This window comes from Macrotis lagotis, chromosome 6 (genome assembly GCF_037893015.1).
Source record: "Macrotis lagotis isolate mMagLag1 chromosome 6, bilby.v1.9.chrom.fasta, whole genome shotgun sequence".
Taxonomy (NCBI): domain Eukaryota; kingdom Metazoa; phylum Chordata; class Mammalia; order Peramelemorphia; family Peramelidae; genus Macrotis; species Macrotis lagotis.
Genome location: NC_133663.1, coordinates 90,298,036 through 90,320,092, shown reverse-complemented (window position 1 = coordinate 90,320,092; position 22,057 = coordinate 90,298,036). Strand labels below are relative to the sequence as shown.

The 22,057-nt window shown below is 33.4% G+C and overlaps 1 protein-coding gene across 7 annotated transcripts in view; it reads right to left on the bottom strand.

Annotated features, from left to right (window-relative positions):
* ZC3H13 (zinc finger CCCH-type containing 13) overlaps window positions 1–22,057 on the bottom strand; it is a 68,280-nt gene that overhangs the window by 38,997 nt on the left and 7,226 nt on the right. For all 7 annotated transcript variants that reach the window (XM_074191685.1, XM_074191684.1, XM_074191687.1 and 4 more), the window contains exons 4-8: window positions 18,655–18,766; window positions 11,590–11,698; window positions 6,427–6,566; window positions 5,493–5,656; window positions 884–1,081 (exon numbers count right to left, since the gene is read on the bottom strand). In XM_074191685.1, coding sequence (XP_074047786.1) covers window positions 884–1,081; window positions 5,493–5,656; window positions 6,427–6,566; window positions 11,590–11,698; window positions 18,655–18,766 — 723 coding nt within the window. The remainder of the gene's footprint in view (window positions 1–883; window positions 1,082–5,492; window positions 5,657–6,426; window positions 6,567–11,589; window positions 11,699–18,654; window positions 18,767–22,057) is intronic.

Genomic DNA, 22,057 nt, shown 5'->3' with positions numbered 1-22,057 from the left:
TGTACACACGAATTGAAAACTAACCAGCTAGCAGTAAGTATTTCAGACTGACAGGAAACCATTATAGCAAGAAAAAAAAAAGGAAAATTAGGTTAAATTCTTAATCCTACTCATCAAACACAGCACATCTCTAAAGCCACAGGAAGGTGGGAAAGGTATCTTGAAATGTAGTCTTTAAAATGCATCATCTACTATTATGGAAAATACCATCTACATCTAAAAGAAAAAACTAAGGAGTCTGAATGCAGAGCAAAGCATACTATGTTCACTTTTTAAAATTTCTATGTTTTTTCTTTCTTGTGTTTTTTTCCCTCTTAGTTCTAATTCTTCCCTCACCACATGAATAATATGGAAATATGTTAAACATGACTGTACATGTGCAACTTATATCAGACTGTTCCTTGTCATGAGAAGGGGAGCAGAAAAGAAGGGTGGTAGAAAAATGGGGAACACAAAAGCCTGCAAATGAATAAATGTTGAAAACTCTCCATATAATTGGGGGGGAAATATTTTAAATGAATTAAAAATAAATGGATGAATAAAATGCATGAACTAACAGTGAGTCTACTATGATGGGTCACACAGAGATGGTTCTAAAATCTGGAAGGCCAAGAGAAATTTTAGATTACCTTTCTCCCTTTGTTATTTCAAAATAAACCTATTTCCAATGAAAAGGGATTCCTTTTTTCTTGATCTCCCTGATGAAATAGGTAATGTTTAGGTGGTCATGCTTCTACCCAATTATTTTCCAAGGTACTAAAAAATGCTACAGCTGAAAAGTTTATCAAATGTTAATTTCCTACATTATGTTAGAGGATAAATGAACAAAATAAAAACACAAAAGATAAAACAAGATTAAAATTCAGAACACAATCCTACTTACCTCTGCTTCTCTTTTTTTTCTTTATGTTTTTCAATATCCCTTCCTCTCTCTTTCACTTCTTTTGGCTTTTCTTCAACTCGCTCTTTTGCTTTATGTTTTTCTTTATGTTTTTTCCCCAAGGCACTTTCTTCCTGTATAGGAGGAGGTGGGCTAGGAGTACGAGGTCCTTTCTTTTTACTCTGGTTGCTTTTAGAACTCCTAATGGCAGCAAAAAAGCATTAGTTTATCTTTAGAGAAACTAAAAGTGGAGTCCAAATTTCTAGTAGGATGGAGACAAACTATAATCTGCTTTGGTTGAGGGAGACTCATTAGGATCTACCTACTCTGATGAAATAAATCACAGGCCCAGGGAAAACATCCAAAATACAATATATGTATAACACACACAAATATATTTCTATTTGTATATACACACACATACATATTTGCAAACACATAAATATATATATATATATATATATTTAAAAACAGTTAAATGCTAATTGTATTAGAATAACAATCTAGGTTTAAATAAAATATTATTGAAGGAAACTGCTGCCTTCTTCTGATGTAGTTTGTTGAAAAGTTCAATGGAAGTCACATTTGTCACAGCAAAATTACCAATTTTCATTTGTTATTGTACAATTTTTTTTCAATTTTTCTTATAGAATTGCATATGCACAGGGGCGGCTAGGTGGCGCAGTGGATAAAGCACCAGCCCTGGAGTCAGGAGTACCTGGGTTCAAATCCAGTCTCAGACAGTTATTAATTATCTAGCCTTGGGCAAGCCGCTTAACCCCATTTGCCTTGCAAAAACCTAAAAAAAAAAAAAATTGCATATGCACTACAAAAGAAAGTTCATCTGATTATTTCTAGTGGTAAATAATTTTTTATGATGCCTCTACTTTGACCAAAAATTATCACTCACCTTAATCACAAGACTTTGACATTTAGATAATTACTAAAAAATCACACCTTTCAATAATAGGCATTCATTGACTATTTTACTCATTTGGCACTTAAAAATATGCTGCCTTGCCTGGATGTTAGAGAGAGAGAGAGAGAGAGAGAGAGAATATACATATATATATAGATAGAGAGAGAGAGAGAGAGAGAGAGAGAGAGAGAGAGAGAGAGACATTTAATATATAGATATGGATATAGATATAGCTATATAGATATTAGGTTTTTGCAAGGCAAACGGGGTTAAGCGGCTTGCCCAAGGCCACACAGCTAGGTAATTACTAAGTGTCTGAGGTCAAATTTGAACTCAGGTATTCCTAACTCCAGGGACAGTGCTCTATCCACTGCACCACTAAACGCCCCATTTGCCTGGATGTTAGTAATCAATTCATGTATTAAATAAAAAATAGCTATATATCTTAAAAAATATATTATCCAAGTTATTAGAAACTTGGGTTCAGGGCAGCCAGGTGGCACAGTAGATAGAACACCAGTCCTGCAGTCAGGAGGATCTGAGTTCAAATCCAGCCTCAGACACTTAATAATTACCTAGCTGTGTGACCTTGGGCAAGTCACTTAACCTTCATTGCCTGACCAAAAAAAAAAAAAAAAGAATGGAGAAACTTAGGCTCAAAGTGACACTGTTTTCAAAACCAAAATCATTTTTCAAAGGATAAAAATCTGGCATCAATAAGACCAGGCTATTCAGAAAAAGATGTTGCAGACTCTTGACAGCAAGCGAAAAAAAAAAAAAACTGAAAAAATATTTGATCATTAACATTCTTGTCAGCTACAGAGATTAAAAAGGAGACACTTCTTTAAATTCCCATGTTTGCTTTTGAAATCTTTTCTTACAGCCATATCTCATACATGAAACTAGGAAAACAATTGTTAACAGCCAAACAAGATAATAAATATGAAAGAGTTTTGGGAAAGCATAAACCAATTTTCAGGAATCTAAAGATTCAGATCTAGATTCCAAAAAGGAGGAAAAAAAAGGTTTTGAGTTCAAGAAAAATACGTATCACAACAGTAGTCTATTTTTGTATATTAAAACTTAATATAATTTGTACTAAGATAATCTTATGATTTTGTTACTCAAAATATAGATATTTCTAATTTTGTAGCTAGGAGTATTTATATGATTTTTTATTTTTTTTAAATAAGAGACTTTATCTAATTTCCCAAAGCCACACTTTAGCAGAATCAGGTGAGTTGCTGAAAACATAACAACTAAGAAATGGCAGGATGGGAGGAAAGAAAATGTTCATCAGCTAGATAAGCACAGTAGTTTGAAATCATATGTTAGTTATAGGGGAGATAAAACAATAGATCTTAGGATATTACTATATTATCATAATAATTGGTTTATATATGAATCAGGAGGTAAATGTTAAATTATGTTTTGCATTAGCAAAATGGCCTATATTATATTTTTGAAAAAATCCAAAACATTACTTAAGATGTTTTTAATATTTTTGGCAAGGCTTTAGTTTTCTAGATCATACCACAACTCATGCAGAGAGAGCTAGGTATAGTGAAAATTAACAGAGGATTTGGAATCAGAAGACAAGGATCTAGTCAAGACTCCCATACTTCTAAGCCTCACTTTCCTCATGTAAAAATGGAAATACTATTTATTCCACCTACCTTACAGGGCTACTGAGAGGGAAAAGATCTGTAAACGTTAACAGGATATAGAACTATAAAGCAGCATTATGATTCTCTAAGGAAATCTGATAAAATGAGGGATTGTGATATTAATATATAGCTACAGTGAGATAAAAACTAAAAATTAAGAAGAAGTGAAATATCATCAGGATATACATAAATAAAAGAAGGCAAGGAATAAAACCACTGTTTTGAAAAAAGAAGAAAGGGGACTAAGATGCAGGTAGCATTAATTCACCAGCATTTCAGGATCCACCATGTGGCAGGCACAGAGCTGAGAGATACTCCATCCCCGTTCTTACAGAGCTCACATTCACTCAGGGAACACTTACTATGTAGAAGTACATGTACATGTAGACATGATACATAGTAACTTGGGAGTAGAGCCTAAAAATGGGGGAGAAGAATTAGAAAGGCTTTTTAAGGCTAAGGAAGGCTAATTTAAGGCTTAAGGAAGGCTAATTCTTGAAGCAAACTAAGGTTTCTCATAGCATGCTCATTCGAACAATATAAAGTTATTAAAATCTGAAGTACCTGGTCCAGAGTTATGACCCAAGAATCCAAGTGCAAAGATAAAACAACTACTTGTAATGAGGCCATGCCCAGAGAAGACAAGTTCATGAAAAATACAGTACATGTAAAAAAGAGAATCTAGCCAATAATCCGGTGCAGAAAGCACATATACCCAAACACAGCAGTTAAGCACAAGGCAGCTTGAGAGAGTAACACAAGGGTTAACAGGAAAAGCTTCATCTGACATGAAAAGAGGGTCTCCGAGAAGAGGGATTCCAGGGAGGGAGGCTGATCAAAATAAAGGCATGAAGACAGGAGATGTAATGTCATGAGTGAAGTCTAATAGACAATGGAGAGTTTGGGCAAAAAGAGAACAAACCCATCAAGAAATGTAACTTGGCAAAATCTGGATCAAGTATTTATCAGTGACAAAAAAGTATTCAGCTATTACACAAATGTATTAAGATCTGAATACAGATTTGAATGTAAATAAAAATCAGCAAGATTTGGTTAAAATAAATATGTGAAGGCCAGGAGAAACAAGCGACCCCAAGGTCAATTTAAAATCACAATATTTCCCTTGCTTCCTAAATCACACTCTGCAGTCTGATATTTATCACTAAGTTTTATGTTTTCATTCCTAACTTAAGGAATTGAACGAATAAAAACACTGATCAGCTACAAGCCAAGCCCTCAGGCTATAAAAAACAACACCTGGCAGTCTGGGGGAAGAGGCCAGAAGGGTGTTTTTGCTCTGGAAAGTAAAGCTAGGCAATGACAGGAGTCAGTCCATTTAAACACCCCTTTCCTGAAGCAATGGCAATATTGATTAGATTACTGTTCTCAAAGTAGAGATAGAAAGCAGAGTTGGAATGGGAGAATACACTGCTGTAGCAAAACAGATGGCCAGGGTGGCTTGGTGGCACATGAGTCTGAGATCTGCAGCTTTCCTAACAGTATTCCCAAAGTCAGCCACAGTGAGTACTCTTCCATATGTGTTCTCCTATTCAGGCCTCTGAAGGAAGGAGCTGGCTAGCTGGAGCTGCCCTCTCCCTTTCACATCTCATTTAATTCTATCATCATCATCTTCGCTAACCCTTATCTTGGAAAAACAATTATTAGTTTAGAAAAGACTTTTATATCAACTTGATGTTCACTTTACTCAAGGGAAGCGTTCTGAAAAGTTCAGGCCCTTCCCAAGAGCACAAAGCTGGTAAAGTGAGTCAGGATGAAAGCCCAGGAGATCCTCTGACTCCAAAGTCAGTGTCTTTTGACTATCCCTATCCTGAAGATATGAATAAGTAGGTTAGACAAGAAATCAAGAGTAACATAAAAATACAAGACAAAATTGTACAGATGATAAAACTTGGGCCAGTTACCAAAAGTCAATTCTATGCCAGCACTAGATAACATTTTGTTTTTTTCATTAAAAATTTTCATGAAAAACTACGCCCCTTATTCTAATACATGTTTACCTACTGACCTCTGCTGGTCCAAGAGAGGAGAAGACACTGCAGATATCTTCTTATCTTTCTTGCTAGCTGAAGATGATGATGACTTTGGACTTGATTTTCGTTTTGGAGATTTACTTGACTTTCTCAGAGAAGGGGATGGAGACAATTTTGATCTAACCACTTCTGGAGAAATCTTTTTAAAAAGAAAAGAATTCAATAAGTTTTACTAATGGATTTACTAGAACATTAAGAGTAAAACTTTTTTAGACTAAAAAAATAAAATTAGCTTTCAACACAAATACTGCCTTTTAAACCTAAGAATATCTAAAAAGCATATTTTATATTTAATTTTTTTCTATAAAATATCTCACTTTAAGAGAAGTATAATAAAATTTCAATTAAAACAAATAAGTATTTTTTTCCTATAAACACTTGATATTGTACAGAGACAAATAACAAGTAGGCAAATAGATGAATTAGTTTTTAAAGATAGGATTTCCTTTAAAAAGATTATTTCAGTATATATTCAGGCTACTCTTTAACATCATCTACATCATTAAAGTCCACAAAATGAGCCTTCATAATAATATACAAGACATTGAAATACTTTATAAGTGCACATTTTCAAAATGCACATATAAAACATAAATCAATCACTATAAAATATAGTAGGAAAATAGTATTTTTCAACAATTTTAATTAAGTTGAAACGAAAAGTTTCTATATAACCATTAGGTGGAAATTCTTAATTGAAACAAAGAGTCAACTATCCCCTCTATTTCCTAAACATTCCAATTAATCTAGAATGAATTATGCCAACACAGATCTGAAGTCTAAGATAATAAAAAAGAAATTCAGACATTTGTATGACAAAAACATGTTCATCTTTAAATTAAATTTGTAAAAAACCCTGTTAACAGATAATTATTTATTGTGATTACAAAACTGGGATAATGAACTCACCTCTTTTTTAATGACTATTTCTTCTCTCTTCTCCAAGTTTTCTTGTTCTAATTTCATTAGTTCCCTCTGAATCTTTTGGCGCTTCATTTCCAGTGACAATTCATGGACATAATCATAATTAATGTCTCCATTGTCAGAATCTTTAAGATAAAAGTCATCAATGAGACACAATTCAAATATCAGAGCTATACTAAAAATAATTAAATAGAATATTGAAGAGAAAAAAAATGGTGAAAAAGGAAGTATCACCAAGAGGATAAAGAAGTGAAGAGGAGAATTAAAGAATTACAGAGAGGGACTCATCCATGGTTATATAGCTAATATGTCCAAAGTAGAACTACAACCCAGTTTCTTTTGAATTCAAGGTCAGTCCCCTATATATACTACCAAGTTGTCTTTCCCTATAACCCATATTTTTAATTATGCCCTGAGATGAAAAACAACACTATTGCTACAATGTTTTAATGGCTACATGTATCCATTACAGTTATTTTCTCAAGTGTTAAAGAATAATTAGAGCTCAGAAAGTAATATATGTGTGACACTTAAAATGGATTAGGAAGAGGTAGGGAAACAAGCAAATACACAGCTAATATTTTTGTCAAAGTATTATCAACAAGAAAGTGTTAAAGTTAATTATTTTTAAGTAAATTTTTATGAATAATATGGCACAGTGTAAACAGTGCTAAATCTATAGTAAGAAAGACTGATCCAGCCTCAGATAGATAGTTATAGGCTTACTAAGTTGAGCGATGTCACTTAATATCCCTTGATCTCAGTTTCTCATCTGTAAAAATCATAGGCTTCTATGGATCCTTCAAGCTCTAAATCTATGATACTATAATCTTTTGTTTGCATTGCTTACAACATTTGCCAAATTCTTCCTTTACAGAAACCAATTCCTTACAATTTTTTTTAAAAAGTGGAAAAAAATAGTTCAGAAAAAGTATTTGCTTTAAAAGATACTTCATGTTATGTTATGTTCCAATTTCCTAGTCCTCACCCCTCTATTTCCCCTATTTTGGACAGCTTACTCAGCTGAGCTCATTTCAGATTTGACTTCATCCATTTCCCCCTCTTCCCACCTCATCACTGGGAAATCTCATCACCTTGCAAACTGCAATAACCAATTAACCATGGTACTCACACATTCAGTACCCTCTGCCCCTCTGACTGGAAGATGGAGCCATAAACTTCTCTAAGTTTATGAGTAGGATCAGGACAGACATCTTACACATCTCATTTACCAGATTAATTTGTTTTGGACTTGGAAAAATTTGGAATTTGGTGAATTCACCCAGATGAATTCATCTTGGACTTCTTTGGTTTCTCACCATGACCTCATCATGTCTGGCAGATTGCTCCCCATTTCCACATCTTCCTCCTTTTCATCTTTCTTTTGTTGCATCCCCAACACTTAGCATAAAGCAAGTGCTTAAATATTGACTACTGATACTTCTTTGGAGTAAGATTTGCTTTATTATAATATGGAAATTATAATTCCTTCTTGTGCGACCTTGGGCAAGTCACTTAACCCCATTGCCTTGCAAAAATAAAATTAATAAATCTGGAAATTATAATTTTACAGAATTCTGTATCTATTATTTTGCCAATTGTTCTTTCCATTGATATGCATTGTTGATGGATCTGATTTTCCTGGATCTATTTACCTGTTCTTAAGCTTATGTCTAGCAAAGCTTCTCTACACTGATAGTCAATTCATTTTTGAACAGTATAGTTTATTATATTCATGTACTACAATTTGTTTAACCCTTCTCCAATGGATGGGGATCTACCCTTTCTTACAGTTCTCTGCTATAGCAAAATGTGCCACTATGAATATTTTGGGGCTGTCACTGATCTCCCTGGGGAAATATTTAGCAATGGATTCTCTGGGTTGAAATGTATCAATATTTTAATCATTGTCTTTGCATTAATTCCAAACTGCTTTCCAGAATAGTTAGGCCAATTTATAGCTCTACCAAAAACGCACCCATCTATCTTTCCATATACTCTCTAATCTTATTATTCTTCTATCCTTACCAAATTGGTGGGAATGAAGTGAAACCTTAGAGTTGTTTTGTCTGCCATTTCTGTTATTATATGTGATTTGGATCATTCTCTCATCCAGTTGTTAATAATTTGTAATTCTTTTGAGAATTGTTCATGTCCTCTGAATACTTCTCAACTGGGATGTCTCAACTTTCAGATCCTTATCAGAAGAATCTGATAAGACCTTTTCCCAGGTGACCTCTTATGGCAATCATATTGATTTTGTTCATATAAAAGCTTTTCAACTTCATGTAACTGCAGTCATTTTGCAACCTTTGGCAATCAATTCTTTCCTTTGCTGGGTTTATAATTCACTCCCTGACTTTTCTAGCATGAATTGAGATGCTATGAGATTTGACTTATGTGTGTTTATTAATGGTGATATTAGTTTACTATTATTAAAGTAAAATTTTCATATTTATATTGTGAATTTTTATTTTTTTGCTTTACCTGATAGCATTATAGCAACTCGTGGTTTTTTTTATTTTATTCAATGAATAGCAAATTTTGTTCCAGCCTCCCATTTTGTTTCTGATAAACCAGATTGTAGGTTTTTGTATTTTAAGCATTTTGCCATTCCCTTTATTTTACTGAATTGCTTTGTTCATTCAACTATAAAATTCTCAGTTAGATTTATGTTTTCCTCCATTTATTTATTTGACATATTTTCCAAAGTTTTTTAATCTCATTTCTCTTAGAGGTAAACACTTCGCCTCTGATGATAGTTTTATTTATAATTTTTGTTGCAACTATTCCCAGTCTCTCTTCCACCTATCCTATTACTTCCCCTTGTTAATATTGATCAACCCTTACCCTAATTTTAGAGTTTAATTTATTTTTCTTTTTGTAATTTATTCAGTTCTAATATTTATTCCCCTCTTCTGTCCCTTCTGTTTCCCCACTCAAAATCTTCCCTCTTCTCCAACTTTTTTGATTGCTAATTTTCTTTTTACTACATATTCTCCTAAGAAATTTTTTTGTCTGCTTTATCTTTTCCCTAACATCCTTCCTTTCGAACTTATTCTGAAATTTTGTCCATACTGCATAGTGAGATTTTTGTGATCAATATAAGGTTAGAATTAATGTTGCCTAAAACATAGCACTATACAGTAGAAATTAGCATATCCTAAAATGTTCAACCCCTTTCACTACTTATATATAACTATTTCCCTTCCTATTGGCCATGATGAGTCTTTGTCCCCCTTCTCCTTTTTCTGGTTGCCTATAGCCCATAGAAGCTCACAGAACTACTCCAAGACAAGGATTTTGTCCATGAAAGCACAATATTCTCCCTGAAAAAGTGATCTCTCAGTGAAAAACTTCTTTCTAAATTAAATCTATAATGATGAACTCAACTCCCATCATAGATACACATCTTTTCCCCCATGAAGAGTGCTCTTCAGGGCAGCCCCTCCCTGCTGTTAAATGTAAACTCTGCCCCTTCAGACCCCAAGATTTAATCCCTTCCTTCTGCTGCTTCTCCCACTGCCCTGAAGCTCCCTCCTTATCCCCAACCCCTGCCCCATCCCTGGTCATTCTTTCCAAGAGATTACAGTAATCATCTTTTTTGCTATTATCCATGGACTTGGCAGGATGCATTTCCATTCCCTAATCTTTCCCATTTCCCTTCTATCCACTTATCTATCCTAAGCCACTTTTCAATTCTGTCACATAAAATATACAGTGTGACTTATGGTGTGACCATGAGGCTTAGTTCACATTCCTGTAGTTCTGCAACTCCACCTTTTACTTCAGAAAAGGTCTGGATTAAATACTACTTCTAAGTACCACCTGTGACTATAGATAAGTCATAAAACATCTTTAAGTGTTTTTAAGTTCTCATATCTGGCAAAATGGGGTTAATAATAATGTTGAACCTATCTCATATATTGTGAGAACCAAGTGAGAAAATGGATATACAACATTTTCTAAATCCTAAGAGGTTATATAAAGAAATATAAACTATTCTTACCTGACACTGTGGAAAAGGAGATGTACTGGTGGCTACTGCAAAGTCACCACTCTAGTATAACATTCATTTATTAAATAAACATTTACTAAGTGCCTATAAGAACAATGCCTCTACTGAAATTCTGCTACTACAGTAATTCTGAATTGAAAAATCAAAGATTTAGAGGTTCTAAAGTACTTTAGTCCTTCTATCTGAAACCTATTCAGATAGAAAAACTGAGATAGAGAGGCTAAGTGACATCCCTCAGGCTTTAAGTGGCAGAGGAAGGATCTGAATTATCTTGTGACTTCGCATTCAGTACTCTCTTCAGTACCCTACACTTTAAAATGACTCCCAACAAGTATTGAAATAAAATGAGATGCAAAGAATTCCAGCCACTATTATGTTAATATATCTCAAATGTTCAAGGTATCTTAAATAAACTCAACAAATGAATTTAAAATATTAAATAGAAGATACCTAACTAGAACATCAAATTTCCTGACTATTCTGGCTAATTAAGATTTATTGGACTTCACTGGTATTCCTCCTCAATAATTGGATCAGTTATGTTAGCCTAAACCCAAGACACATAAATTTATTTGTGCTGTGACAATTACGAATATAAATAGGCAATTTTTAAATGAATTAAATTAGATTTTAGTTAATGTACATTTTCCAGCACTTAAAGGCTTTATAGCATCTGCTTACATTATAAGTAATAAGTAATCTGGATGAAAGACTACCTAAAGGTAATGAACCTTGCTGTGAGAAATGACAGAATGGTCAAATCTCAAATGAAGGTAGGAACAAACTGAAGACTGCAAGAAGTTAATTTCTACCTAAACAGAACTAAACAGCTAAAGGATTGTCATGAAAAGGTTTGGGGGATGTCTAGGGCTCCCAGTATAAATTAGAAAAGGCTGACTAAAAACTGCTGAGCAGCTGGCCTTTTCTTGCCTACTCCAAGAAAGTATTCCCTGTTATTGTTCCAATCATCCATCATGATACAGGTTACACAAAAGCCTGACAGAAAGTTAAAAGATAACAGATGGAAAGGCTTCTAAGGTCACAGAAAATTTACAATGTAAAGTAAGAGCTGACTAAGCAAAAAAAAAAAAATTTTTTTTTTTTTTTTAGTCACATCTTTTTAAACTTACCATCTCTGTTAGTTTCCCATTCTACATTTTCTTCTTCACTTTCTGGAGTTCTCTCCTTGGTGATTTTGATGTCTTCCTTCTCCCTATGTCTTCCCCTTGAAGACTCTTTCTAAATTACACACACATAAATTACAAAGGTTTTATTATTTTAAATGTATGACTTATTAAGAGATATTTGAATTTAGTTATTCCTAATTTTGTCCAAAACATTAAGTTCTAGACATTTCATTCTGCTGTTCTACTAGTTTATCTTTATAAAGAACAAGAAGCTAAAAATGCATGAATTTTCTTCTATCAATTTACATAGCTGATTGAAAGAAAAAACACACAAATTCTGTGGGCTTCTATGTGTGATATGTACTGGGGAAAATAGTCGTTAAAACATGTATGCAATATACAGGAATGATCTGGGATTGAGCACAATTTCATAAATATTCACTACCAAAGGGTACTCTCAAACATTTAATATCTTTATTTCAGATTAAGAATATCTCAAAATTATTCTTTCCTAGAAACATAATACTCTTGAAAATAACTATCTCCTTTTTACCTTTAATAACAAAAACTTACAATTATTTAAATAGGAATATATATATATATATTGTTTTTACAACATTAAAAGGCAAATAAATATTTAAACTTCACATGAAGGATTTCATTTTAATCCAGGCATAGTCATAGATTAAAAAGAAAAATCTTACAACAAAAAAAATAGCTATTTTAAAACTCCATTTGATGAAGAGGATGATGATTATGATGATGATTCTCAAAGAAGACCATGATATCAGGAAGGTGATGCCATGATAAGTAAAAGATTTTAAGTCACCAGCCTCACTTTCTCCTCTAGTCATCTAGGTTCAGCGAACAGATATAAATCAGGATGACAGGTGATGGCCCTGGATGTAGGGCAATCAAGGTTATATGATTTGCTAAAGGTCACACAGGTAGTAAGTGTCTGAGGCCAGACACGAATTCAAGTCCTCCTGACTTTAGGGTCAGTACTCTATCCAAAGTACCACCTAGCTGACCTAAAACTCCAATTAAATGTCTGCTATATGTATATCAATTATGTATATTATCTAAAGAGTTTCCAGACAACAGGAAATTACAATCCAATCCCTATCTTAATGAAACATATATCTTTGTCCCCATATCTATACCTTTTTATTACGATGCCAAATCTCTTCTCTTAATATTTTTAAACAATGATCCAGCTTACCATGTAAGTATCAGAGATACATGTAATAGATACAGAAATTGGCAGATAAGGACAAGTGGTGCTAAGCAGTAACTAATTCTTTACAACACATAAAATGTTGTGTCATAAATCTAGAACAGGGAGAGAACTTCGCTTGTTTAACCCCTTTATTTTATACATAAGAAAAAACTGAGGTAAGTGACATACAGGAATTCTTCAGACTGCGTATTTGAGGGCAATCATATTATGTAACTAAAAGATTAATATACAGTATCACACATGGGGTCCACAGGGTTAAACTAACAGAAGTAGCAGAATATGAAATGCAAAGAAGAAATTCCCTTGGCTTCTAGGGCAAAAGAAAAGGAGTAAAAATCCAAACTTACTAACTACAATAGTTAGAAGTTTCAGAGAGGCTGACTCTAGGGTCAAGAACTTAAAGGAACTCAAGGAATAAATAAAAGATTCAAAACCAGGTTTCATTTTATTTGCACTTATAAAAGTTGTCAAAACCAATCTTTAAAAACATTTTATAAATGTCTTAATAGCAATTTCTTATTAATGTGATGGGAGCCAACACAAAGATAAAATTTATTTTTGCTAAGTGAATTAATATTCAAAATTAAGGTCAATATAAGTTATTTTTCAATCTTTTAAACTAAAGACCAGGATAAATGATTTTTTATACCTTCATAATTTTCTCTTATCATTTTTAGTACCCAACAAATGTTTGTAAATTTTTCTTTAAAACTACAAACCTCATCTGTAAGCTATTTCAGAGTAGCCAGAAGCTCTCCCTTTCCAGAGAGATATAACCAGGAAAAGTCAAATAAAGATCACCTTTTAAGTAAAGGCAATTTGCAAGTAAAACTCTGACTTTATAGTTAAATGAAACTGGGACAAAGATCTGGATAGAGAAAATAAATCTAGAATCTTAAATACAGGTGGTAAGCCCAATATTAGCACAAACTTTAATTCTATTTTGTTTTTTAAAGGGAGCACTGATGAACTAAAGAAATGTTTTAAATTTAAAATATATTATAATGTTACTTCTATATGATGTTCCAAAAGATTTCAAGGCTTGACAGGGAACATGTGAGTAGAGAATCTAAAATTTTACCAGGGAAGAACATATCACTGAAAGGTAGGAGGAGTGGACAGTAATGGAGAAAAGAGCAATCACTGGGCTGTTATTTCTCCTTTGAGAAAATTGAAGAATGACAAAATAGGCACATAAGCAAATGCTTATAATACTCCATGCTAACGACTGGAGAAACAAATACCAAAAAAAACTTTCAAGCAGGTTATAAGTTAAGAGATAAAGGCATGGGGCAGCTAGGTGGCATAGTGGATAGAGCACCAGCCCTAGAGAGTCAGGAGTCCCTGAGTTCAAATCCAACCTCAGACACTTAATAACTGTGTGGCCTTGGGCAAGCCACTTAACCCCATTGCCTTGCAAAAAAAAAAAAAAACAGATACAGGCAAGTAGGCAATAGGGGAAAACAACATTTATAAGGGGAGTGGTGACTTAGGTGTTTTGGCTCAGGAAAATCACAAAGATGATAAAAGAAGTTACAGTTCACAATGGTAAACTCTCACCAATCAGTGGTTAAGGACTGGATTCTTGTCAGGTAAAAGCTTAAGGCTAGAGCACAGCAATGTAGCAGGAAGATGGACAGAGAGCACCCAGGGAAGAGCAAATGTGGTTTTGACATAAAGGATAAAAACATCCACTTAGAACAAAAGGGAAGTACTGGGTCACAGAAATCTCATATAACTTAGCCTGTTCAAGCTTCAAGGAAAATTTATAGTACAAAAATCAAAGCATTTTGGTGGGTGTCTCCAACAGAACTAGAAAAAAATCCCTTTGTATCTAGAAGTGGACCCCAAAAGCTTAAGACTTAGACATTAAAACTTTCCAGAAAAGACAAACCCCATGAGGAAACAAAAAAGGCAGTGTGTAATTACATAGAATCCAAAAGCCCAATTTAAAAGTTAAGCTCAAATTTCAAGTTCCCAAAAGCCTTGAGAACCTTCTAGAAAAGCTGAAAGAAGTCAGTCACATTTGGTTAGGATGGTCACTGGGACAGCCCAGGCAAATGCTGGTGGTCCTTAGTTCCTATCAATCACATTCTTTTTCCCCATTCTACTCAAAAGGAACAAATCTGAAACCAAGCTTCAACAAGTCCATTATCAGCTGTAAAGGAGAAAAGGAAGGGAAGGGAATAAGCATTTATGTAGCACCTACTGTGTGCCAAGCACTTTGCTAAGCAGTCTACAAATAGTACCACGTCTACCATCTCATATACCTAGTAGATTGGCTAAGATGACAAAAAGGAAAAACAACCAGTGTTAGAGAGGCTTGAGAGGACTGGGACCTTAATGCATTGCTAGTCAAGTTGTGAACGGATCCAACCATTCTGGAGAGCAATATGGAACTATGCACAAAGAGCTATGAAACTGATCATATCCTTTGACCCAGCAATTTCAATACAAGGCCTATATCCAGAAGAAATCATAAAAAAAAAAAAAATGGGAAAAGTCCCACAAATTCCAAAATATTCATTAGCAGCATTTTTTTGTAGTGGCAAGAATTAGATATTGAGGGGATGTCCATCAATTAGGGAATGGTTGAACAAGTTATGGTTTATGAATATTATGGAATATTAGTGCTCTATAAGAAACCATAAATGGTCAGACTCTAGAAGTATGGAATGACTTACAGGATCTGATGCTGAGTGAAAGGAGCAAAACCAAGAGAATAATATACACAATACAACACTGTGAGAGGTCAACTTTAATGGAAGCAGCTCCTCTCAGCAGTTCAGAGAGCTAGGACAACCGTATCAGACTGGCTATGGACAATGTTATCCCCATCCAGAGGAAGAAAAACAAAACAACAACCAAAAAAACCTTCAGAAGCTGAATGAACACCACTTTCACTTTTTAAAAATTTCTCTTCTGTATTTCTTTTCTATCTTAGTTTTCTTTATTTTCCCCTTAATCCTAATTTCTCATACCAAAAATGACTACTCTGTACACATGTGTAAGACAAATGTATACATACAACATTCACCTGTTTACCTCTGACAGGAGGTGGGTGGAAAGAGAAGGTGGAAGGAAATTATATAACTTCAAAATATGCATATGCATGTGGATGAATGTTGAAAAACTTTCATAACATGTAATGGGAAAAATAAAATATCAATTAGAAAAAAAAAACAAATAGGCACCTCATCTGATCCTCCCAGCACTCTCATTATTACCATTTTACAATTGATGAAATTGAGGCAAACAGGGTAAAGTCATTTGCCCGGGATCACACAGCTACCAAGAATCTGAGGTCAGATGAGCACTCTGGTCCAGTGTTCTATCTACTGAGTAACCTGGCTGCCCAATTAAGTACAAACTCAGAGTCTGGAGGTTGTAGAAAGAAACCCTCTCATAGAAATCATACTGCACTAAGTTAAAAAATAAAATATATGTATGTATGTATATATGTATATGATTAATACATATGAAATGGGATGTTATGGTTTATATGGGAACCATCATTTAAAATGGCTCTGGACGTATGTGTGGATGTATACACATATTTAAGTTCCTATCTTCATTTTTCCAAAATAAAGATTGCTCATCTCCTATAGATTGCAATATAGTCCTAATTAAAGCTCAATATGAAGAGATCCTTGATTCAAGCCTTTGAAATACCTAAACAAAAATACTATACTACTATTAGAGTAGTAAATGAAATTACTCAATTATAAATTATATAAAATCTTCTCAGGAACTTTTGCTAGTAAAGTAAAATTTTACCATGTGACTTAAGAGACATCTAACAATTAATGGGGAAATTTTATAGATACAAGAGTATTTAAATGTTAAGTAAATATACATAAGCAATGTGTATATTACACATCTCCTAAAATAACTATATGTTGAAGTTGCTTAAGATACTAAAAGGTAGGGGCGGCTAGGTGGCGTAGAGGATAAAGCACCGGCCTTGGAGTCAGGAGTACCTGGGTTCAAATCCAGTCTCAGACACTTAATAATTAACTAGCTGTGTGGCCTTGGGCAAGCCACTTAACACCATTTGCCTTGCAAAAACCAAAAAAAAAAAAAAAAAAAAAAAAGATACTAAAAGGTAAAAAGACCTAACCATTTATCTTGCAGGTGAAGAACAAAGATTTGAACTCATTTTCCTGGCTCCAGGGTCAACTCTCTACCTACTAAATCATCTTGTCTCTTACTTCATTACACTGTTAAGAGAGCTCTACTTTTTTTTAGGAAGCTTTCCTTACATGGAACCAAAATCTACTATAACACTATTCTGATAGCCTTAAAGGCAGGTATTTTGCACAAAGAAAAGTAACATTCACCAAGACACATAAAAATTAATTTGCAAATTTTATTTTGGTTAAATTTTTATTGATATTCATGGTCTTAAACTATATGCTAGTATGCCAAACTTCTCTTTAACATAACAGCTTTAAGACTGAATACTGATAATAAAATTCATTTTAGTAGTTAAACATTTTTACAAACGACTCAAATGTCTTAGTTTTTCCTTATACTTTTCCCAGAATTGATATACATTAAATAGATAGCAATTCATGCAGATTTAATAAAAACAATGTCTGTTATAATTACACAGAAGGACCCAGTCTTTCCAATTTTCTGACTTTTCTATAAGAGGAAAAAAAGATAGGCCTAAAATCACATCCTAGAAATGCTTCACGAATTTGGGCAAGAAAACATTTTTTTCATCAAGTAACTTATAAAAGGGGTTCTTAATGACTCTTAGCATCTAAAAAATCTAAACTGTTTTAAGTTCTTTGCTATGTCAAGATACTGTAGGCAATATGAGTAGTAGAGATAGCACTCCATGTGGCACAGACTTTAACTCTACCATTTCCAGGTCCCAATCTTCTAAGACACTTTTACAATAGAGTTAAGTTCCTTTAAGGGCATGAACCATCTAGGTTTTGTCCCTAAATATACAGGTTCTAGCACAGTGATTGAAATAAATGCTTGTTGTATTGAATTAAACATTGCAATCAGAGTCAAAGAAAATAAATGCACAAAAGGAAATTTAATTTCCAAATTTAGTTAGTCAAGGTGATATTTGGTTAATTTTAACATGTCTAGGGTCAAACTGTCTTCAAAGAGAAGTAAACTGCAGAATTCAGAAAAAGGAGAATCAAAGAATAATAAGCTATAACGTTTTACCCTATATTGTTCAGAGAAAAAGCTGATTATATGACCAAGTAACCAAGATAGAATGCCAATCTATTAAAAAAATCCAAGTCTTTTTACTGTAATTGTATATTTATCAAGCAACCATCAAATTCAATGATTTAAACTTTTTAAATTGAGAAAAGAGCTATACACCAAGAAGAAATGTCTTTGTGGCAAATATTCAAACTTCATCATGTTTTCAAATGTCTCCTTATAAATTTGTAAACTGGATTCTACAAAAGTTCTCATTTTGCTGACATGATTCAATTCCCCCAGAGTCTAATCATCTGTAAGTGAACTAATAAAACCAAACATTTGAAACTCTTAAAAACAAGGAGCAGCCCCAGATCAGAATTTAGACACCCCATCCAAAGCCCAGATTAAACTCCAGATAGTCAACCTCCCTCTCATGTGCTACAGTATCTCAATCAAAATAAAAAACTTAAAACATGATACATTCTTAAAAGGCACTTTTGCTAATAACATCCCTCCAGCTACCTTAAAGAATAGTTTTAAAAAATGTAACGTAAAAATAAAAAATTTAAATCATACTTTTAACTTTCTAACAATATGGAACATAAAGAGAGGTCTTTTAAAGTTACCTGATATTTGGAGAAATTTGTTCTTACCCTAACTGGTGAAGACGATTCCTCAGTATTTCGTTTCTGGGGCTCTGTTTCCACATCTTGCCGCTTATTCTTCATCCTTTCTCTAAGATCACCAGTGGGTCTTTCTGGTGACCTTTATAATTTAGAAAAAGAAAGAAAATATTATGTGATATGACTTAAAGAAATAACTAGAAAATTCACTCTTATATATCTTAATGACTTTCAAAATTTTAATAATATTCAATTTGGAAAAATTAATCCATGTAATTCAATTTTACATAGGTAGAAAAAATAAGCAAAGTACTCAATACCATTCAAAATATTATTAGTTAGATATTATTCTGGTCAGACATTGAATTAAATGGGAGATCAGGCACGCTATTAGATATGGAAATTTGGAAATGAAAGTTGAATAATTCAAAATATTCAATCATTAGGTATAATTACTGGGTTTGAGATTACTTTTTCAAAACAAAAGTTCAAGCAATAAAATTGAGAAATGGAGTTGGTGACACCTAACATTATTGTTAAGCTAAGGGAATTATTCACTAGGAAAATCATCAACTTATATATTTGCTATGCAGCACATCTGCAAATAAAAATAGCAATAACTAAGAAAAATAACATGTCTTATGTCAAGTAAAATTTATTAATGTTGATTTAATTTCAGCTAAGGACATGAGGAAAGGAAGAGTAAAGGAAATAAGAACTGAAAGAAAAGATTTGTGTTTGTGGGCACACGCCATTAGCATAAATAATGCATAATATATATCTTTTTATTTTAATTGTCAGAGTTCAATTGATTGACAATAATATTAGCCCACAGATTATGATAAAAAAGAAAAAGGAAAGAGAAATATATCACTTTTAAAAACATTCCTGGTATTCTTCTGGTATAAAGGAAACAAAATTAAGTAATAATTATCACACACATTCTTCTGGTACAAGGGAAATAAACAATTAAGTAATAGTTATCACACTGACAAAAACTGTCTGGGGAAAAAAACAAACTAATTACAAATGTCATGTAAGTCAATTTAAGAACCATTCAGGTTAGGTGTTCAGGGTAATGATCTAAACACAGATGATATATATTCAGTAAACAAATAAAAATTACAGTGATATTTGTCAAATTTTTTATGTTAGAAGAAAATATTAGCAAGATTTTAAGAGGCAGCATGGTTTACGTAGTACATTGAGAGTAGCCTCAGGCACAAACACAGAGGGATTTCAAATTCAAGCTCTAATACATACTATTTGTCCTTCCTTATCAAAGACCATAACATCAGGGAGGCGATACCATGACAAGCACATGAATTTGCCATGACAAGCACATGAATTAGATGGGGGGGGGGGGGCACAAGCCAAGTCACCAGCCTCACTTTCTCTTCCAGAGCCATCTGGGTCTAGTAGCCAGAAATGAATCAGGAAGACTAGAGATAGCCTTGAATGTGAAGCCATCAGGAGTAAGTGACTTACCCAAGGTCACACTGCTAAGCAGTGTCTGAGGTCATATTTGAACTCAGTATCTCCTGACTTCAGGGCCGGCGCTCTACCCACCATGCCATATAGCTGCCCCTTTGCTCTGATACACAAAAGCTTTTTGACTGCACAAGTCACTAAAAACTCTTAAAGTTATAGTCAATTCCAATACCTTAATTTGCAAAAAAGCTTCCAGACCACAGAAAAGTTCTTAACCAGAAAGTTCAGTTTAGGTTATATTTACAAAAATCATCTTTGCTCAAATTTAAATAGTTCTAATACAGTGACATTAAAAAAGATGTTTTCAACCAATCAACAAGCATTTATTAAGGGTTGTTCTTGGCCCTAGAGATGCAACTACAAAAGGAAGTTAGTGCCTGCCCTCAAAGAGTTTACATTAACTGGACATCATATTAGAAATTTCTTTATCAATAACAAGGTCTTAAATGTTTTGGAGTACTTTTTTTAAACAGAGTATACAATCAAAGCTTACAATTTTCTATGTAGAGATTATCCCACAAATTATCTCCTTGAATATTAAACTTATGCAAAATAAATTTTCTGAAGTATTTTCATTTTAGTTTGAATTAAAACTATTTTTTGCCAAACACTAAGGAAGAAGGGACAAAGAAGGAGAAGTTGAAAAGGGACACGTCAAATATAACAGATTTCAAAATCTAGAGTTTCAGCATTAATTACACTAAGATGACTATCTTCTGGACAGGTAAATTTCTTTACCTTTTAAAATAGGCTTCTAAAAAACAGGAATGATATAATTAATACTCTGAAGAGGTCATGCAAGTGGAAACAATAAAGGTAGAAATATTAAAACGTGGAGTAGCTATGGGAAAGTAAGCCCCCATGGGCCTCTAAACTAGTCCAATCATTTTGGAAAACTCTCAGAAATTAATTGAGGGGCAAAAGTGACTGAACAGTTATTATCCTTGACACAGCAATCACACACCACTGGGCATATTCTCCAAGAAGGTTTAAAATAGAAAGGATCCCATAGACAATCAAAACATTCACCAAAACACTTTCTGTTAATAGCTAAAAAATGACATATTATATGTTCATCTAATGGAATATTACTACTGCACTCTAAGAAATAACAAATGAGGAACAGAAAGAATCATAGGGTGTGCAATGACAATAGTATTAAGGCAACACCAAAAGACAGCTGAACTTGAATTAAATGCAAAATTCAATCTTGGTCTCAGGAGACATGATAAAGTATATTTTCCTCCTCTAACAGAGATGTAAAACATGTGAATAATGTTGCAAAGACACAATCGTGTCACTATGTCAGTTGGTTTTTGTCTCACATTTACTTTATTACAAGGGAGGGCTACATGAAGGCAATAGAATATTGGGAAATGACCAGTGCACCAACAAAAACATCAACAAAATGAACATTAAAAACAGTAAGTTTTATTATAAATAGGTTACTGCCTCTATTCACAGGGTATCCATATGTTTCACAAATTAAGGACAATAGATTGAGTTATAATTGAGAAAATAATCTAATTTCCTTTTAAAATGTCTCTCATAATGCTTTATTTTGCTAAAATTAAATTTAATGGCTGTGCCAAAAGAAGAAATAAGTAGTAGATTGCTAAACGCCATTTCTTGTTACTATTTTGGAGGCATTCTTAACTGAGGATTAAATAATTGTTAAAAACAAAGTATCAACACATTTTCTTAGTAATATTTTTAGATATTTTGAGTTTGTAGGTATGGATAAGACAAGACACATTTGAATCCAAGGCCAATTCTTAGCTGTAGGACCCTGGGTAAGTCACTTCACCTAAGTTTCCTGATCTGTAAAATGAGGATGATAATAGCACCGACCTACCCAAATTGTTGTCATGCCTGGCACATAGTAGGTGCAGAAAGGTTAGGAATTATTATTATAAATTCTACAAAGTACAATTTAAAAGAG